Genomic DNA, 20,134 nt, shown 5'->3' with positions numbered 1-20,134 from the left:
ATTTACCTTTAAATTCAAAGAAATTCTATATAGTTAAGAGATATTTGTTGCGAATGGATTCTGTGAAATGATCTCAATCTAAGGGCATACGATTTCCAATGCTACACTCTATTTTTCCTGCTTTTCTCTCAAAGTGATAGTTAGCTTCAATTGCCGATAACATTTTGAAGGTTTGCACAAAATTCCTCCTTCTTGATTCCAATGCAAACCGACAAACTAGCTGGACTGATAAATGGTAGAATACCTTACTGCAGGATTGCCTAAGCACATGACTTTATAATCAGTGGATTTTTGTGCCCGGTATCGGTAATGATGAACTTATCATCAGTTGAGGTATAACAACTCAGTACACAAGTACAGATGAAACTTAGACTGGAATATATTCGCAGCGTTAGGTGTGTGCCAGGTATTCAACAGATTGTCCTTTCCGGTGAAGACAACCAACTTGCTACTGGTGGCAAACCTCAAGAAGCAAACCTGGTGGCGATCCAGCAAAAGCAGCTCTCGTGCAGGTATTTGTCCTCCTATCAATTAAGTGAGGGCACAAGTTGATAAGCAGGAGGTCTTGCTTATAAGTATGAGCGGTGTGGTTCCATATCCGATTGTTTTAGCACCCATACGATTGTTATCTAGAAGGAATTTAAAACGGTAACCAATTTAAATGGTTTTTAAAGGATATTGGAAAATATTGCTTACCTGTTCTTATCATTATCGCATGCGATGTATCATGATGTGTTGATCCATTCTATGTCGAATTTAAACTTGTACTGACTTTCAAATCCTGTTAAATCTATGGCTTAACAATTTTGGGATACATTAAAATCCATTCGAGCCGCCTAATACTGGAGTGATGAACTGCAAGTTTCACTACTTCGACAGGTTCAGAACCTCTCGGTTCCGAGCTCGTTTTGGCACAGGAACAGCTATTTTCTAAGCCTACGGCTATCTCGCCGCCTATATCCTCACCTGTCTTTCCCAGGAACCGTGGAATCGATTTTTACGTAATCGGCCGGCCTTGCCGCAGGCCACATCGTATTACCAGAAGTTTCCATGTGAGGTATTTGGTGGTAGCGGTTTACTGAAATTTGAGTTTTGGTCGACAAATCAGCAGCGGCCCGCAGTTGCCAAATTTTTCGTCACAAACTCCGGCGCTGTTCTAGAATAAAAAATAAATAAATGAAGAGATGGAGAAGAAAAACTGAAATAAGCACTGAATGAATATTTACGGCTGACGCACCGAGCATCGGCATTCCAAAGGAAACTCATAGATGCCGGATACATGTTGAATCCGGATTCCGGTGTTAATTTGATCGAAATTTTCTGTGTAACCACAAACATTCTTGGTTTTCGCATCAGCGCTGTTCCAGCTTTGGTCTGCATGATGTGTATCGAACTGGCCAGCGTCTTCCGCTAGCCGTAGAAGGAGCCCTGGTTTCTGTTCCGGTGGATCTTGGGGAATCGTATCTGGGTTCCAATAATAAAAGAAATTGCCAGTGGCTGTGTTTTGCTTTCGGAGCATCTGCACACGCAAGGTTCACAGTTTGCCATGCACCTTGGATGTTAAGTCCTGAAAAAGATATTTCAAACTATTGAGAAATAATTAATTTATAATAAATTTGCTGAAAACTTACATTCAAGCTGATATATTATTAAAAAAAACGGGAGTTTTCACAATTTGGAAAAACCAAAACACACGCGTTTTTTTCCTTTGCTTTGTGCACAGTGAAGACACACGACACGATACTGAGTTAATTTTAAGGATTATTACTCGTATCATTCAAAAATAGTTTTTTATCATTTTAGCAAAGACGCATAGAAAATGGAAAAGTATGCTTAAAAATAAGAAGATTTTAGAACGATTACACGAATAGTTAGTATACATGTAATCAGAACAGAATAATATCAAAGATACAGTGTATGATATTTGATTATGCGGGAAGGCCAAGCTAAGAAGTCAGAATAGAAATCAGTAATCAGTTTGAAAAAGGATGAAAAGAGAAACGGTCGTGTGATATGCGGTCGGATTGCTGGTTGCAAGATCTATCGATTACGACGAATATTAAGATATTTAAATCATAATCTTCAAATTGTAAAGCTTTTCGGGTTAAAGTTTAAATATTTAGTAGCCACCTGAAAGTAAGTGATAAATATGATAATTAAAAAAACTAAAATTTAGAGATTTATTTGATACAAGGAAATGCTTATTCGTTTTCTTTTTCAGAGTCAGCCATTTCAATAACAAAAAGTCAAAAAATAGTGTTTTATAACTGTCAAATTATATTTAGAAAAAAAAAAACAATTTCAAATCTGTCCACATGGACATCCGGGGAGGGAGATAGGGGTTTGCCAAATGTCCACGCTTGTCCACGGAGGGGGAGGAGGGGGTCAATAATCTCATTTTTCTGTCCACGTGGTATCTGAACAGCCCCTTTATCGTCGTTGCTAGATGTGTTTTTGCAGTCACGGGCTCACAAGGCCCGAAGCTAACATCACTTTCTCGCAGGAGGACCGTCGTTATGAATCAAAATTAATTATTTTTATAAAAAAATAAGTTTCATCCAAAAATTATATTTTGACTACAATCTAATTCAAAAAAGGTAAGTAAATCAATTATGCTAAATCTACAGTATGACCAAATTTAATTTAATTTAAAAAAAGCGAAAATCTACCATCAAGGTTCAAAACCTCTTTGATTTAAAAACTATTTTCATTCATTCAGGAACGTAGATAAACATATTAAGAAACAATAAAAAGATGTGTCCACTCTTTTTCTCAACTACTCTTTCCAGGCGAGATCTGAATCGGGAGCAAAATAATTCGCACATCGTGGCTAAAGAAAAACTATACAATTTTTATCCAATTGATCTTCACATAACAATTTAAAATTGTACGAATAAAATAAGAAAACGCTCCCTTAATAGGAATTTTTTCTTGGTGGAAATGGCGTGAATTTTAAGTGAGTTCAACGCGATGTGGTGGTGAAAGCTACGTGAAATGTGTTTAGTATGGAAATGATGTTTGAATGTTATTTTTTTCGGCTTCACTTCCGGTAATCTAAAAGATATATAAAGATAAGTTGGAATACACGGATAAAAAGTGTACTAGTTGTTATAAAAATTCTCATATGATTGCCTCTTCTCTGCCACTGATTTTCAATTTAACCTATCGTTTTACTAAAAAGATCAACATCGATATCTATGAACAAATAAGCGTAGCTGTGAATTTGTTTTGGCTAACCAGAATGGTAAGTATTAAACCTACCACACCACCGGCGTTACAGGGACTCCCTTTATTACAATATCCATTTTTTTGTTACATTATTTTCTTTTTGTATTATTTGTGTTCGTTTTACATCCGGAGACTTACAAAATTCCTTAACCTAGATTTTTTAGGGTGGCGGGATTCGATCTCTGAACCTCTGGCTTATAAGCTAGACACGTTCGCCTTTAGGCAAACGACCACCCCATATTTCGTTCGGAAATTTTAGAAAACAGTAAGACTATTTACCGCACATCATGTAGTATGAATCCTTAAGTTTTATTTTTACTCATATTTCGGGAATGGAATATTTACAACTGTTTCATTTATCTACATTCAAAATCACATTGGGGCCGCTTAACGTTTAGATCATATTGAACAAATAGAGACGCATATACAAAGATAAAAATTAAATGTATTATCACCACAGTTCCTTTTAAACGATTGGAAGTAGTCGGTACCTATTAACGCTTCTTTCCAAAACGAAGGAATACATGGTCTACATCTGTCCGTTTTCCATTGCTATTTGGCGTTAATAAATCTTCACCTTGATAAAGAAGAGCTGAAAAACAAGCCAAAAATGAAAAAAAAAACACTTGTAACAGAATTAATCCGAGGATTTTTAAAGTACATACACTGTGCGAAACCAAATAGCAGCTTACTTTTTTTTTCGCAAAAAGCACAACCTGTTAATTTTTCTGGGGCCGTTCACATACCACGTGGACAACTTAGGGGGCAGGGGGGTGTATGGAAATGTCCACGCTTGTCCACGAAGAGGGGGGTAGGGGTTTATGTCATGAACACGTGGACATACTTCCAAAATATTTTCTAAAGGTGAATAAATATTAAGATGTTCAAATCAAAATCTTAAAATTGTAAAGCTTTCCAGTTTAAGTTTAAACAATTAGTAGCCACTTGAAAGCAAGTGATAAATATGATAATTCAGAAATTTAAAATTTATAAACATCAGGAAAAGCTTATTTCTTTTTTTTCCAATATCAGCCATTTCAATAACAAAAGGCAAAATGTAGTGTTTTATAACTGTCAAATAAGATATAAAAAAATTTCCAATTTGTCCACGTGGACATTCGGGAAGGGGGGTAGGGGTTTGCCAAATGTCCACGCTTGTCCACGGAGGGGGAGGAGGGTGTCAAAAATCTCATTTTTCTGTCCACGTTGTATCTGAACGGCCCCGTCTTGAAAATCTTCCAAATTAACATGCCAGCGGCGATTTTTATAATGAGGAAGATTACCAATATCCTAAACTTTAAGGGGGGAGTAGGGTCTAACGCTTTCGTAAAATCGATTTTATTTTTTTTTAATTTTCTTATTGTAAAACATTTCAAGAATGTTGTGTCAAATTTTCAAGTCAATCGAAGCAAAACTGTAGAAATTATAGGCCTTTATCTCATGGGTGGCCAACATTTTCAACAGTTGGGCCAAATTTTCGAAATGCGATAGACTGGCGGGCCACACCACTATTTTTTTTTTAATTTTCCGAGCAAATAATTTTTGGATGTCGCTACTAAATCGGCAGCGCTGCCCAAAAAATGGAAGATCAGTTATTCATTTGTGAACCAAGTTTTTAAGAAATTTATTTTAAAATAACTAATTCAAAAGTTAACCAGACCTCCTCATTCATAGTTTCAAAACTGAACTAACGTCAACAATTCAAAATGCAGTTTCAAATGAAATGCATACTATAAAATCGGATTTTCGAACAGTGACCGCGGCTATAGAAACATCCCAAAAATTCTCGCCTTCAAAATTTGACACTATTTATTTATTTATTTATTTATTGCTAACAGATACATAAAATTAATACATTTTAGTTAGTACTCCAATGGCTTCGCCGTTTAAGGAGTTGTTATTGATCTTAAATTCTATAATCTATGATCTAATCAATAATAAATATTCAAACAGATTTAAAAAATTTAAAGTAGGGAATGAAATTCCAATATATGAGGTGATTGAACTAAAAAAACGCAATCTTTTTTTTTTGAAGATGATGAAAAGTTTGAGAGAAACAAGAAAATCAATGTTTCAAGCGTAAATTTCATGATTTTTTCGAAAAATTCATTGATTCTCATGTATTCTTAATCTTTTCGTCATATTCGATATTATAACATGGCAAACAAACATGGATATTATAACAAAACGCAGTGAATTTCAATAGCTTTTTAAATAAAATATTTAAAAAAAAGTTTGTTTCGAAATATCATTAATAAGCTGCAAAAACTATCAAATAGTACCTTCTGCAAAAATGAGAAAATTTAAAAATTTGGTAAACATCTGGAAATACCCTACGCAAATTATCATGTAATGGGTGTATCTATTTTGTCGTGATATTTGCAGTAAATATTTCATTGATTTCAATGGAAGCTGACAAATGAAGTATATTCTCCCATCTAAAATGCCTAAAATTCTAAACTTTGACAAATAAGTTGTTCAAGTCGTATATAAACCAATTATAAACCAATCAAACTAGTGTCATGCAGCCATTTAGAAGCTCTTATTGCTTCAAGAATAATGGTAGGTAAGTGGTAATAAAATAAGAAAAAAATCATCACAATACACATCTGTTAATCGAAATTACAGTTCATGTATGAAATATTAGAAAATTTAAAAATATACAGGTTTTTCCTAATTTTAATTCGAATTCTTGAATGATTGGTACAGATTTTGATAAATTTCATATCCAAATGGTACAGACAGAAACCAAGAAAAAGCCTCAACTCTTAAATAGAGCTTATACCACATGTAACATTTTGGAAAAAGCTTCGCGGGCCACAAAAAGACAGCCGCGGGCCATGGTTTGGCCACCCCTGCTTTATCTCCTCTTATCTAATACTGCAAGAATACTGCAATCAGAAACTTCAAACGCGTTTTTCTCGAAATCACATTTCTAAAGTCAGTGGACATCGTCATTTGAAAACTACTTCACCGATTCTTTTCAAATTTGGAACATATTTTCTACAAATAAAATACCAAACCCCAACGATTTTCTTTTTTTTAACTTTGGGGAGCTTTTACAGATAAAAAACGGCGGATTTTTTCCTGAAAAATCGTAGTTTTTACTTCAAGCAGCCACAAAAATTTCATAAATTTTTTTTTAAGTTAAATAAAATCGTTGGGGTCCAGAAAAACATCTATTAGAAATATTTTGCTCTGATTTTTTAACTTCAGATGATTCTGTGCTGAGACACAGTGTCCATCGCAAATCCTGTTTTCTAAAAGGAATCCTCGAAAGTGCTCCGTCACCGGCTCATTTTTCAATATTTTTCTACGAAAAAATTACTAAATGTTCTTTTAACAATGCTTCGTATAATGCAAAAAATTTGAATACATTTGTTTGAACGATAGCTCTAAAAAAATTTGTGAAAATGGTGTTTTTTTACCCGTTAGACCCTACTCCCCCCTTAAATCCTTCAATCATTACCTTTTGTGTTTTACTTGTTAATGAATAATGGTTTTCGCCCAAATGAATTCTTACAAAGTTTATTTTGAATATCTTGATGAATTAATTGTCACTGAGGCCAAAAAATATTAAAAGGATGTGGAATAAAAATAGTATCATTTTAGTATTTCTATAAAATCAAAAAATCAAAATTTACTACGAACCGTTTGAAAAGATAACTGAATATTTAGACGATTTCTAGAATTTTTTTGTTCACCGAAGAAAAGGTAAAAGTAAATGCTTAAATTGTCCGTTAAAATTTTTTAAACCTATTGTACAAAAAAATTTAGAAAATTGTTCCATTCATTTTTGAACAAGCAAAAAGAAGGACAGTGCTATTTCTGTTTCGCTCAGTTTACTACTAGGTAGTTTGTTTTTCTTGATGTACATTTATAACTTACCAGCTGCTTCCTTTCGGATATAAGCGTTAAGGGCTTCTGCAAATTGGTTTGAATTTTCCAAAGCAGTACATACTTTCCGAATGCGTTGAGGCATATCATCTAAAAGCGCACTTTCGCAAATAGGTGGAACAGCTGTAACGGCTTGGCAGGAACATAACGATACATTAATTACCACCACGGCACAAAAGAGATACCAGATCATGAGTAGTCGCAACCTGAAAAAGAAAGAAAAATATATATATTTTTTTTGTGCAAAACGGCATATGTGTGTGTGGCTTTCAGAACTCAGTTTTAGAATTCAGATTTGGAAATCAAATCTTGAATTCAAATTCAGGATTCAGATTAGGAATTGATATTCAGATTTCAGAAATCTGATGAGTAGGCATATGCCAAACTGTCATCACGCGTTTTTTTTTGGCTCCGCAAATTAGTATTTTTTTATAATATCTATATTTGAAACGGCTAAATTAGTAGATATTTGATTAGAACTAGAGTAGAAGCGCTAGTTATTGAACAGGTATCAGATATTGAACACTAGTCAAACATAAACCTATTAAAACAATTATATACAGTAGAAAATTAAACAAAAATCGTTGTACCACTATTGTAGTTTTTTCTAACTCTGTTCAAATTTTTATCAAGAATTTCAGACTAAGAGCCACAATCTGCTAAACTTCAATATTTGTTCAAATTTTTACATGATTTTTTGACTGCATGAAGAAAACAGCCCTTTTTATGATTGGGAGAAAAATGGGATAAAAACAAATTAAACTCTTAACTGTTTTCCAGCCTTTATTATTTGTATTTCCTTAAAATTTTACAAGTTAACCTTCCAAAGCCGTTCGCTAAATATCCGTTTCGGGGAAATATGCGTTGTAATTTGAATACGTTCTCCTGGCTGTAAATGTTAACCGATTTTGATGATATTATATTCATTGTGTAGGTAATTTATTCTAATTACTCATCATTTCAAAATAAAGTCGATATGTATTACCAGGATTTCAGAAACTGGTTCAGAAAGTTAAAAGTCCGAAAAATCAATTTTATTTTTAAAATACTCATAACTTCTGACAGCTTTTCTGTATTTAAATATTTTAATTGATGTTTGAAATTGTCAAGAATTCATTTATCCGACAATGTATAAATATGTTGGGGTCCAATTAAAGTTTTTACCGCTATGACAGATTTTCCGGTAGAAAAAAGTCTTACTTAAAAAAAACGACATCCAGTTTTTGCTTTGCTTAGCTGTATTTCATTTCTCGATGAACCGATTTTAAAAACTCCAATTTTAGTTTTTTGACGTTAATTTGATCATTATTTTCATAGAACATACTTGGTCTGTAAAAACTACCAGTTCATCAGTATATTGGAATGATGATAAAGATGTTTGAAATGTGCGCTTCGGGTCATATTGACCCTAACGGCTTTGGAGGGTTAAAGTGTTCAATCATTGGATCATCGAAAACGCCAATGTTTCAATTATTGAACGTTCAATCTTGCAATACTCGTTACGTAAAGGAATACATGTACCAGTTATTGAACAAACAACGGTTGGTGCTTGGAAATATAAACAAACTTTTTCTAGGTTGCTAGCTCAACCAAAATGCCCCTGCAAGCATACTATCATGCGAAATACCCCTAAATGTATACCTACAATGATTTCCAAAGTCTACGTGTTCAATAATTAGAACATTGCCTGTTCAATATTAGAATCATTGTGTTCAATAACTGGGACAAAGAATATTTTGATAAAAAGACTTAAATGGTTATTTTAAAACATATTTATATACACGAAAAAAAAAAACATATCGATTCGAAGCTGTGGACACTATCCAAAATTTCATATATAAAACCTCAGGTTATATTTTGTGGGCCACAAATTCGATGAATCTCAAAGATGGTGTTCAATATATATAGTGTTCTTACCCTAATTGTATGGTAGTTATCCACCACAGGGCCGCAGGAAGAATTGACTCTGACTGAGGGGGAGTGGGGCGGGGGGGTATTTGATTATTCATTTTAAGGGCATCTGTATTCGTGGTCTATTCTTGGGTCTAATTTATACAAGAATTGAACCAAAGAAATTAGATCCGATCCAATGAAAAAATTGGCAACTGCACTCGTGTTCCATTAACTGTCAAATGGTTTAGAACTGCGTCAAATTGGATCCAAATCTCATCATCTTTGGATCAATCCTTATACCAGCTCTAGAAAAAGTTGAGTTGAAACTGGTATAATAGATCACCAGTGCGGTTGCTCGGGTCGGAATTTGGGTCTAAACCTGCTGTTTGGACCACGGATACAGGTGCTCTAAGTTCTTTTACATAAATAGTTTTTCGTGTTGAATAAAATCTTTTCAAAATACATCCTAAGATCATTATTAAATAATGTTTAGAATTTGTATAAACAATCCTTAAGTAACAAAATAGGAAACTTACTTTCAGCGATTATGGTTGGAGTCCTAAAATACGCATCAAAATCTGATTAATTTAGATTAAGATTGCCAGAAGTTCTCCCGCACGTATTCGGTCCGGGCAAATCCGGTCTATTTTATTAAAACCTGGCAAAATTCGAGAAATCCATTTTCAAATTTTCAAACGAAAATCCGGGCAATATCCGGGAAAATTTTATAAAAATTCAGGGAGAATTCAACAAAAAAAAACATTTAAATCATTATTTTTTCGTCGAAAAAGATAACCAGATTTTGAATCGTATTTCAGGCTCCAAAAAAATCGTTTATGTTTATTTTAATAAATCTAGCTTAGAAAATTCCATTTTTGGGCGACAAAACAAAATAAATAATGAGATGCAATTTAAATTTTTCGTTTGATTTTCCGAAAAAAAATCAGTATATTTTCAAGATAATTTCGGGCAAGTCAGGGTAAAACGTGGTAAAACTGGGTTACCTGGCCCTCTTAATTTTACTTATTTGATTTAAACTTACAACAAGCTTTTTTGAAGAAAGCTTTCAATTTCAAAAAACAAAATTTTTAAAAATAAATTTATTTTTTAAAAGTTAAAGTAAAAGATTTAGATTTTGCGGTTCAAATCGGATTTATGCAAACTCGATCCTAGTTAAAGATTTGAACTTTGGTTCTTAAAAAGAAAATACAATATCCCAAAACATATGATTCCTTGCGATTTCTTAAAGAAAAGATTCACGTATCATCAATTCCTTTTCATTAAAAATCAATTCCTGTGAATGTGTTTTTTAAATAAATTTTTCATATGACTGAACGTGACTGAACTTGCAAAATGAACTCAAATTCCACTTAATTTCTGTCATTTTAAGCTGAATTGTACAAACGAACTGACTTTGGTTGGTTATTAAAATCGAACTAACAATCAGAATTTTAAGCCTGCAATCTCTTGCAATTTAAAATCCTTACCGAAATAGTTATCTTGATAATTTTATTTTGATTGTGGAACTCATTTAACAGCTCTTTTTGAATCCTAGTTTTAAACCTGGGTTCAAAATTTGAATTTTTAATCCGTTTCGGAATTTAAATACGTTTTCTGAAATGAACATGAAAACGAATTCTGAATATAGAATTATGAGTCAAGAATTGCCCTCAATCATCGTGAACTTTGAATCTGAACATTAAACAAAAACTCAGAACGATTTTTAATTTTTTTTTTTCATATTAAGAAAAAAAAACATTAATTAAATGTAAAAAATGCGTATGAGTTTCGGAAATCATAAATCAAATTTTGAAGGAAACGTAAAACCAAATTTACGATGATTTCAAACACAGCTTTTCATTTCAATTTTCATTGATGATTCGAACCGAAAATCAAGAATCATAACTGGATACATAATCCGAATTATGAAAACACAAATACACTTTCGATTTTGATTATAAGGAACCAGAATCTCTGAAATGAATTAAATCTTATTTAAAATTTAATATTCAGAAATGAATTACTACCAATAAGGGAGAAAATTTTGAAAAACTGTAGCTAAATGTTGAAATCTGGGATTAGTTTTCGAGGTTTTGACATCAGTTCTGAGTCAAGATTGTTACTATCGAATAACCTTACTCCATCATCATAACTTGATTGAGAATAACAAATTTTGAGTGTAGACTAGAATACCTCGCTTGCTTTTGATGGACACTCATGGGATGAGGGGCCACCCCCCCCCCCCCCTTTTTACGGCCATGATCCACCATGGGTTTACTGATTTACCGATTCATGAAATTTTCTGGCTTCCTAAAAGGAGTTCTACAATTTCTTATTTTTAGATTTTTGAATAGTTCACCCAGCAGAAAAAATGACAATTAGCCGGTTAGGGTTATATTGAACCGGATTATTGTTTTGATTATAAAATTAAAAAACTAGCGAACCGATTTTTATAAACTATACCATTTTGAAATCGTCCATATGTCTGCTATAAGATGCTTCTGATTGAAGTTATGATTTTTAAGGTCATCGGAAAACGACCTTAAAGCCGAGTCCTTAAAAATGGGTGTTTTACCTGAAATATAACTCATTCTGTTGAAGTCGTATTGAAAAACTCTTGATTTATATGAATTCAGATAGATTGAGAGCTCATATTGAAATTAGAAAAGTGCTTGGTTTTACATATCACACCCGGATATTTGAAAAATTCATGAACAAAAAATTTCAATGATTTTATAACTATACTGATCCCGTACGAACTCCGTTTCGCTTTCAACTATTAATACGCGAAGATGAGTTTGCTTTTGAATAATGAAGTCTATGCATTTTCACTACAATATTGCATAAAACATTCAACAGTATTAAAGATGACCCTTTTACTTGTTCTTCAACTTAATATTATAAATTCAAGATTCATTACCTGTCTAATATAACACCTGTGAGTGAACCTCGATTAATTGCAATGCAACATCATACTATTATTGTATTGTAGAAACATTGATTTGTTTATATCGACGACTCCTTTTCTTGACCTGGACGTTCTCTTCTAATGTCCAATGTCCCAAAATTTGATTATGGGAACCAATTTTCCGTTCCTAGCAGCCTTGCTATTTTTTTTCTGATTTCAATACATCAAAATCGAAAAACATTTAATGTGGACAACCCTTTTGACCGACTTGTGAGTGTGACCCGAGATTATGAACGACTCCTTTTTTCCGACCTCGATTGGAAATCGGACACATGAAATCAATTTTCTGGCCTTCAAAAATCTCGTGAACAAAATTTTATCTCAATTTAATGCATATTCATGGCAATATTGAAATATCAGCGAACATCTAAAACGAATGACCCCTGACCCAAAAATTGATACCTAACATTTTTTGCCCTTCCCTCAAAACTCCAATTTGCAAATTGTCAACTCAATCGATGTATACTCACGACAAAATCGCGAAAACATTTAAAATTGTATATGGACGACGACGGAAAAGGGTTCAGACCCTCGATTCAAAATTGGACACATGAAAATAAAAAGCCCTTCTCTCAAAACTCTCATGTGCAAATTTTCATCACAGTCTGATGCATCATCACGACAATATCGCAAAAATGGTCAACAGTTGATATGGATGACCCGTTTTTTCAACCCCTGACCCAGAACTTGGAACCCGAAATCAATTACTCCTTCTTTTGAAATTTATTGCGCAAATTTTTAATATTTTTTTTTTAATTTTTTTGAACGTTTGCACTTGCCCCGAGTTTGCACTGAGTTTGTACCTTATCTTCATCTTTATTTTGATTGAAAAAAATTGATAAGCAAAAAAATTTTTAATTTTTTCAAATTTGTATGGTTTTCTCCCCGCATTTTAAAAGGGGTAGGTACACGTTTTTATTTTCAACTGAAAGCAAAAACCCCAAACGAAATGCAAGGAAACCGACAGACTTAACGTAAAATTATCAGATAAATGAGAAATTATACCTATTTAAATAAATTGACTAAATTTCCGTTTGTTTGCATTTTTTTCATCCAAATTTAAAAAGTTCACAGTGGGCACTGCATACTAGACCTACTAGGCAGAAGTGCAGTTATTCCCCCTCCAATTGCATCCTCACTTTCTGGCCAGTCACTCTGTCACTCTGTGAATATGTCGAAAAAAGTTGTCGAAAAAAGTTGAAGATACTGTTGGTTTGAGAGAGAGTCCACAGCGATTAGTTTGTATTCCAATTGTGATATTTCTTATTCGTACAACTATCGTTACGAGCGGGTTGAGAAGGGTACTACTAGTATCTAGTTAATGTGATACCACTGTTCATAACGGTCTGTCGAAATTGGAGGCACCTAGATTGCGATTCAAAATCTTCATCCTTCATGTTTGGGAAGCAATGTCTACGGAAATACTTTGAACCGCCTGCAACGTTAGGCATTTTTTTAACACTGCTACACATGGATGATATAAATTATTATCATATAAAATTGTTTTCTTTTTTTCCGTTCTAACATATCCATTAAAACATACAACGCGATCCTTATCGATGGTCCCTATGAAGAATGACTACGATGATCCGCTTATCATCCAGCTCAATTGATTTTCATACCTCAATTAGGTACCACATTTTAATAGGGCGGTATTTAACGGAACTTTTTTTTCATAGAAATGTAATCCTTTATTGTTTATTTGAAAAATGCTACCTAAGTATTTTATAAACTTTAACGACATCCCTTGTGTTCATCAGTTCTTTTATTATTTTGTTATTGTATGCTTTAGTTAAATCCTTTAATCCAGCCCTTAAAATCACTTACATTTTATTCACTCGTTTATGGAACCAAAAGTTTAAACTCTCTTTCATACGGCACTTTCAGCAATAGTATATTTAATGATGATCCGTTGGAAACCTCTAATGATGTAATGAGCATAAACTACATGCTTCCATTCTTTTATAGCGACACAAGGAGTAAAGTTGCGACGGCGCAAAAAATCCCGTTTGAATCTTTCCATATGTATTGAGCTATGATGTTGTACACTGTTTTTCGCCAGAAGAGACCATGCATCGTTTAGCAGTAATTTGTTGGTACTCAACAGCATTTTTAGCTAAATAAGATGAACTATATTAGATCTTTTTTTTCTTTTGAAGTGATATGGCATCGGCTGTGAGTGAGAGTCATTCATACGCGTAGGGAATTCGGGCATGTTCAGTTTATTAAATTTTTATCACAGCAATAGAATGGAAACTTTTTTTGGTGTTTGAAATAGAAAATAATTTTCAGCATTTAAAAACCGTATCGAAAATCGCATTCATCATCACAGTTTCTAATAAAGGTATATAAGGATAGTATATAAGTATATATTCTGTCAAAATCAACACCAGTTGCCAATACAAATTAAGATCAAAGCTTTGAAAATGTAGCATTCTGAAAACGGTAACAAGTTAGTATTTTAATTAAGCATGTTTTAATTATGGACGGTCTAGATCATGAATGAATTTAGTCGATTCAGTGTAAACAGTAAGTAACCGTTGAGTTTTGTACAAAAATGAACACCGTCGAACAACTCTTCACTAGAAGTTTAAAGTTCTCTCAATCGATCCCCAGCTTCAACGTATGTACAATCAAACATCTACAAGGCATCGCACCAGATTCAGATTTCAGATTCAGATTACAATTCAGATTTTAGATTCAGAATTCACATTTCAAATTCAGATTTCGGATTCAGATTTCAGATTCAGATTTCAGATTCAGATTTCAGATTCAGATTTCAGATTCAGATTTCAGATTCAGATTTCAGATTCAGATTTCAGATTCAGATTTCAGATTCAGATTTCAGATTCAGATTTCAGATTCAGATTTCAGATTCAGATTTCAGATTCAGATTTCAGATTTCAGATTTCAGATTTCAGATTTCAGATTCAGATTTCAGATTCAGATTTCAGATTCAGATTTCAGATTCAAATTTCAGATTCAGATTTCAGATTCAGATTTCAGATTCAGATTTCAGATTCAGATTTCAGATTCAGATTTCAGATTCAGATTTCAGATTCAGATTTCAGATTCAGATTTCAGATTTCAGATTTCAGATTTCAGATTTCAGATTCAGATTTCAGATTCAGATTTCAGATTCAGATTTCAGATTCAGATTTCAGATTCAGATTTCAGATTCAGATTTCAGATTCAGATTTCAGATTCAGATTTCAGATTCAGATTTCAGATTCAGATTTCAGATTCAGATTTCAGATTCAGATTTCAGATTCAGATTTCAGATTCAGATTTCAGATTCAGATTTCAGATTCAGATTTCAGATTCAGATTTCAGATTCAGATTTCAGATTCAGATTTCAGATTTAGATTTCAGATTCAGATTTCAGATTCAGATTTCAGATTCAGATTTCAGATTCAGATTTCAGATTCAGATTTCAGATTCAGATTTCAGATTCAGATTTCAGATTCAGATTTCAGATTCAGATTTCAGATTCAGATTTCAGATTCAGATTTCAGATTCAGATTTCAGATTCAGATTTCAGATTCAGATTTCAGATTCAGATTTCAGATTCAGATTTCAGATTCAGATTTCAGATTCAGATTTCAGATTCAGATTTCAGATTCAGATTTCAGATTCAGATTTCAGATTCAGATTTCAGATTCAGATTCAGATTTCAGATTCAGATTTCAGATTCAGATTTCAGATTCAGATTTCAGATTCAGATTTCAGATTCAGATTTCAGATTCAGATTTCAGATTCAGATTTCAGATTCAGATTTCAGATTCAGATTTCAGATTCAGATTTCAGATTCAGATTTCAGATTCAGATTTCAGATTCAGATTTCAGATTCAGATTTCAGATTCAGATTTCAGATTCAGATTTCAGATTCAGATTTCAGATTCAGATTTCAGATTCAGATTTCAGATTCAGATTCAGATTTCAGATTCAGATTTCAGATTCAGATTTCAGATTCAGATTTCAGATTCAGATTTCAGATTCAGATTTCAGATTCAGATTTCAGATTCAGATTTCAGATTCAGATTTCAGATTCAGATTTCAGATTCAGATTTCAGATTCAGATTTCAGATTCAGATTTCAGATTCAGATTTCAGATTCAGATTTCAGATTCAGATTTCAGATTCAGATTTCAGATTCAGATTTCAGATTCAGATTTCAGATTCAGATTTCAGATTCAGATTTCAGATTCAGATTTCAGATTCAGATTTCAGATTCAGATTTCAGATTCAGATTTCAGATTCAGATTTCAGATTCAGATTTCAGATTCAGATTTCAGATTCAGATTTCAGATTCAGATTTCAGATTCAGATTTCAGATTCAGATTTCAGATTCAGATTTCAGATTCAGATTTCAGATTCAGATTTCAGATTCAGATTTCAGATTCAGATTTCAGATTCAGATTTCAGATTCAGATTTCAGATTCAGATTTCAGATTCAGATTTCAGATTCAGATTTCAGATTCAGATTTCAGATTCAGATTTCAGATTCAGATTTCAGATTCAGATTTCAGATTCAGATTTCAGATTCAGATTTCAGATTCAGATTTCAGATTCAGATTTCAGATTCAGATTTCAGATTCAGATTTCAGATTCAGATTTCAGATTCAGATTTCAGATTCAGATTTCAGATTCAGATTTCAGATTCAGATTTCAGATTCAGATTTCAGATTCAGATTTCAGATTCAGATTTCAGATTCAGATTTCAGATTCAGATTTCAGATTCAGATTTCAGATTCAGATTTCAGATTCAGATTTCAGATTCAGATTTCAGATTCAGATTTCAGATTCAGATTTCAGATTCAGATTTCAGATTCAGATTTCAGATTCAGATTTCAGATTCAGATTTCAGATTCAGATTTCAGATTCAGATTTCAGATTCAGATTTCAGATTCAGATTTCAGATTCAGATTTCAGATTCAGATTTCAGATTCAGATTTCAGATTCAGATTTCAGATTCAGTTTCAGATTTCAGATTCAGATTTCAGATTCAGATTTCAGATTCAGATTTCAGATTCAGATTTCAGATTTCAGATTTCAGATTTCAGATTTCAGATTGCAGATTCAGATTTCAGATTCAGATTTCAGATTCAGATTTCAGATTCAGATTTCAGATTCAGATTTCAGATTCAGATTTCAGATTCAGATTTCAGATTCAGATTTCAGATTCAGATTTCAGATTCAGATTTCAGATTCAGATTTCAGATTCAGATTTCAGATTCAGATTTCAGATTCAGATTTCAGATTCAGATTTCAGATTCAGATTTCAGATTCAGATTTCAGATTCAGATTTCAGATTCAGATTTCAGATTCAGATTTCAGATTCAGATTTCAGATTCAGATTTCAGATTCAGATTTCAGATTCAGATTTCAGATTCAGATTTCAGATTCAGATTTCAGATTCAGATTTCAGATTCAGATTTCAGATTCAGATTTCAGATTCAGATTTCAGATTCAGATTTCAGATTCAGATTTCAGATTCAGATTTCAGATTCAGATTTCAGATTCAGATTTCAGATTCAGATTTCAGATTCAGATTTCAGATTCAGATTTCAGATTCAGATTTCAGATTCAGATTTCAGATTCAGATTTCAGATTCAGATTTCAGATTCAGATTTCAGATTCAGATTTCAGATTCAGATTTCAGATTCAGATTTCAGATTCAGATTTCAGATTCAGATTTCAGATTCAGATTTCAGATTCAGATTTCAGATTCAGATTTCAGATTCAGATTTCAGATTCAGATTTCAGATTCAGATTTCAGATTCAGATTTCAGATTCAGATTTCAGATTCAGATTTCAGATTCAGATTTCAGATTCAGATTTCAGATTCAGATTTCAGATTCAGATTTCAGATTCAGATTTCAGATTCAGATTTCAGATTCAGATTTCAGATTCAGATTTCTGATTTCAGATTCAGATTTAAGATTCAGATTGCAGATTCAGATTTCAGCTTCAGATTTCAGATTCAGATTTCAGATTCAGATTTCAGATTTCAGATTCAGATTTCAGATTCAGATTTCAGATTCAGATTTCAGATTCAGATTTCAGATTCAGATTTCAGATTCAGATTTCAGATTCAGATTTCAGATTCAGATTTCAGATTCAGATTTCAGATTCAGATTTCAGATTCAGATTTCAGATTCAGATTTCAGATTCAGATTTCAGATTCAGATTTCAGATTCAGATTTCAGATTCAGATTTCAGATTCAGATTTCAGATTCAGATTTCAGATTCAGATTTCAGATTCAGATTTCAGATTCAGATTTCAGATTCAGATTTCAGATTCAGATTTCAGATTCAGATTTCAGATTCAGATTTCAGATTCAGATTTCAGATTCAGATTTCAGATTCAGATTTCAGATTCAGATTTCAGATTCAGATTTCAGATTCAGATTTCAGATTCAGATTTCAGATTCAGATTCAGATTTCAGATTCAGATTTCAGATTCAGATTTCAGATTCAGATTTCAGATTCAGATTTCAGATTCAGATTTCAGATTTCAGATTCAGATTTCAGATTCAGATTTCAGATTCTGATTTCAGATTCAGATTTCAGATTCAGATTTCAGATTCAGATTTCAGATTCAGATTTCAGATTCAGATTTCAGATTCAGATTTCAGATTCAGATTTCAGATTCAGATTTCAGATTCAGATTTCAGATTCAGATTTCAGATTCAGATTTCAGATTCAGATTTCAGATTCAGATTTCAGATTCAGATTTCAGATTCAGATTTCAGATTCAGATTTCAGATTCAGATTTCAGATTCAGATTTCAGATTCAGATTTCAGATTCAGATTTCAGATTCAGATTTCAGATTCAGATTTCAGATTCAGATTTCAGATTCAGATTTCAGATTCAGATTTCAGATTCAGATTTCAGATTCAGATTTCAGATTCAGATTTCAGATTCAGATTTCAGATTCAGATTTCAGATTCAGATTTCAGATTTAGATACAGATTTCAGATTCAAATTTCAGATTCAGATTTCAGATTCAGATTTCAGATTCAGATTTCAGATTCAGATTTCAGATTCAGATTTCAGATTCAGATTTCAGATTCAGATTTCAGATTCAGATTTCAGATTCAGATTTCAGATTCAGATTTCAGATTCAGATTTCAGATTCAGATTTCAGATTCAGATTTCAGATTCAGATTTCAGATTCAGATTTCAGATTCAGATTTCAGATTCAGATTTCAGATTCAGATTTCAGATTCAGATTTCAGATTCAGATTTCAGATTCAGATTTCAGATTCAGATTTCAGATTCAGATTTCAGATTCAGATTTCAGATTCAGATTTCAGATTCAGATTTCAGATTCAGATTTCAGATTCAGATTTCAGATTCAGATTTCAGATTCAGATTTCAGATTTCAGATTTCAGATTTCAGATTTCAGATTCAGATTTCAGATTCAGATTTCAGATTCAGATTTCAGATTCAGATTTCAGATTCAGATTTCAGATTTCAGATTCAGATTTCAGATTCAGATTTCAGATTCAGATTTCAGATTCAGATTTCAGATTCAGATTTTAGATTCAGATTTCAGATTCAGATTTCAGATTCAGATTTCAGATTCAGATTTTCCATGATAATTTGTAGGTGTCCACATTCGATTCTAAAAACGAATTTTTTTCTTTCATTTTTTCTGAATAACAATGAACCATCAGATCATGCGTGGATTTACGGGGGAGGTGATGGGAATGATAACCGCCCCCCCCCCCTCCAAGTGGCAAAAAATAAATCATCAGTAAAATGGTCATAAATTTTTAAAATCAATTTAGATGAAATATAACTTTTTCAAGTGTCAAAATTTCTTAACATTGACATCACCATTTTTACGCGTGCATAGAAATTCAATAGCTGCTTAAAAATAAGGCCGTGTGAAAAGGATAAAGCTTGCACCTCACTTTTTAAGGAATTTCTATAAGCATAACAGCAGATTGGTTTTGTTTATTAACCGATATCCGGAGTTGTTGTAAGCGCCAGTACCAGAAACGTCGGTTGATAGTGACTAATTCTGCATGATTTCTCGAAAACGCCTGAAAGAAGCCAACATCTATTTTCAAGTCGATAATAAAGTGATTTCTAGTTTATGCATGTTTACCAAGCTTAACAGTTTTCTAAAAAGAAAT

The 20,134-nt window shown here is 32.7% G+C and overlaps 1 protein-coding gene and 1 long non-coding RNA gene across 3 annotated transcripts; both read right to left on the bottom strand.

The window, feature by feature from the left end:
- Positions 1-563: 563 nt before the first annotated feature.
- LOC129750527 (uncharacterized) lies at positions 564-1,714 on the bottom strand. Its single transcript, XR_008738397.1, has 3 exons — positions 1,632-1,714; positions 697-1,567; positions 564-629 (listed from the first exon to the last, which is right to left on the bottom strand). It is a non-coding gene; the product is annotated as an uncharacterized LOC129750527 (long non-coding RNA).
- A 1,804-nt stretch (positions 1,715-3,518) lies between these two features.
- Positions 3,519-13,912, bottom strand: LOC129756273 (dromyosuppressin). Of its 2 annotated transcripts, XM_055753094.1 has the most exons (4): positions 13,814-13,912; positions 7,117-7,331; positions 3,720-3,820; positions 3,519-3,614 (listed from the first exon to the last, which is right to left on the bottom strand). In XM_055753094.1, the coding sequence occupies exons 1-3, from the start codon at positions 13,858-13,860 to the stop codon at positions 3,723-3,725; spliced, it is 360 nt and encodes a 119-aa protein (XP_055609069.1). In that variant the 5' UTR covers positions 13,861-13,912; the 3' UTR covers positions 3,519-3,614; positions 3,720-3,722. The 2 variants fall into 2 exon arrangements, with proteins under 2 accessions (XP_055609069.1, XP_055609068.1); XM_055753093.1 differs by having other exon boundaries at positions 3,519-3,820.
- Between the last annotated feature and the right edge of the window lie 6,222 nt (positions 13,913-20,134).

Source organism: Uranotaenia lowii, chromosome 3 (genome assembly GCF_029784155.1).
Source record: "Uranotaenia lowii strain MFRU-FL chromosome 3, ASM2978415v1, whole genome shotgun sequence".
Lineage (NCBI taxonomy): Eukaryota > Metazoa > Arthropoda > Insecta > Diptera > Culicidae > Uranotaenia > Uranotaenia lowii.
This window is presented reverse-complemented; position numbering and strand designations above follow the sequence as displayed.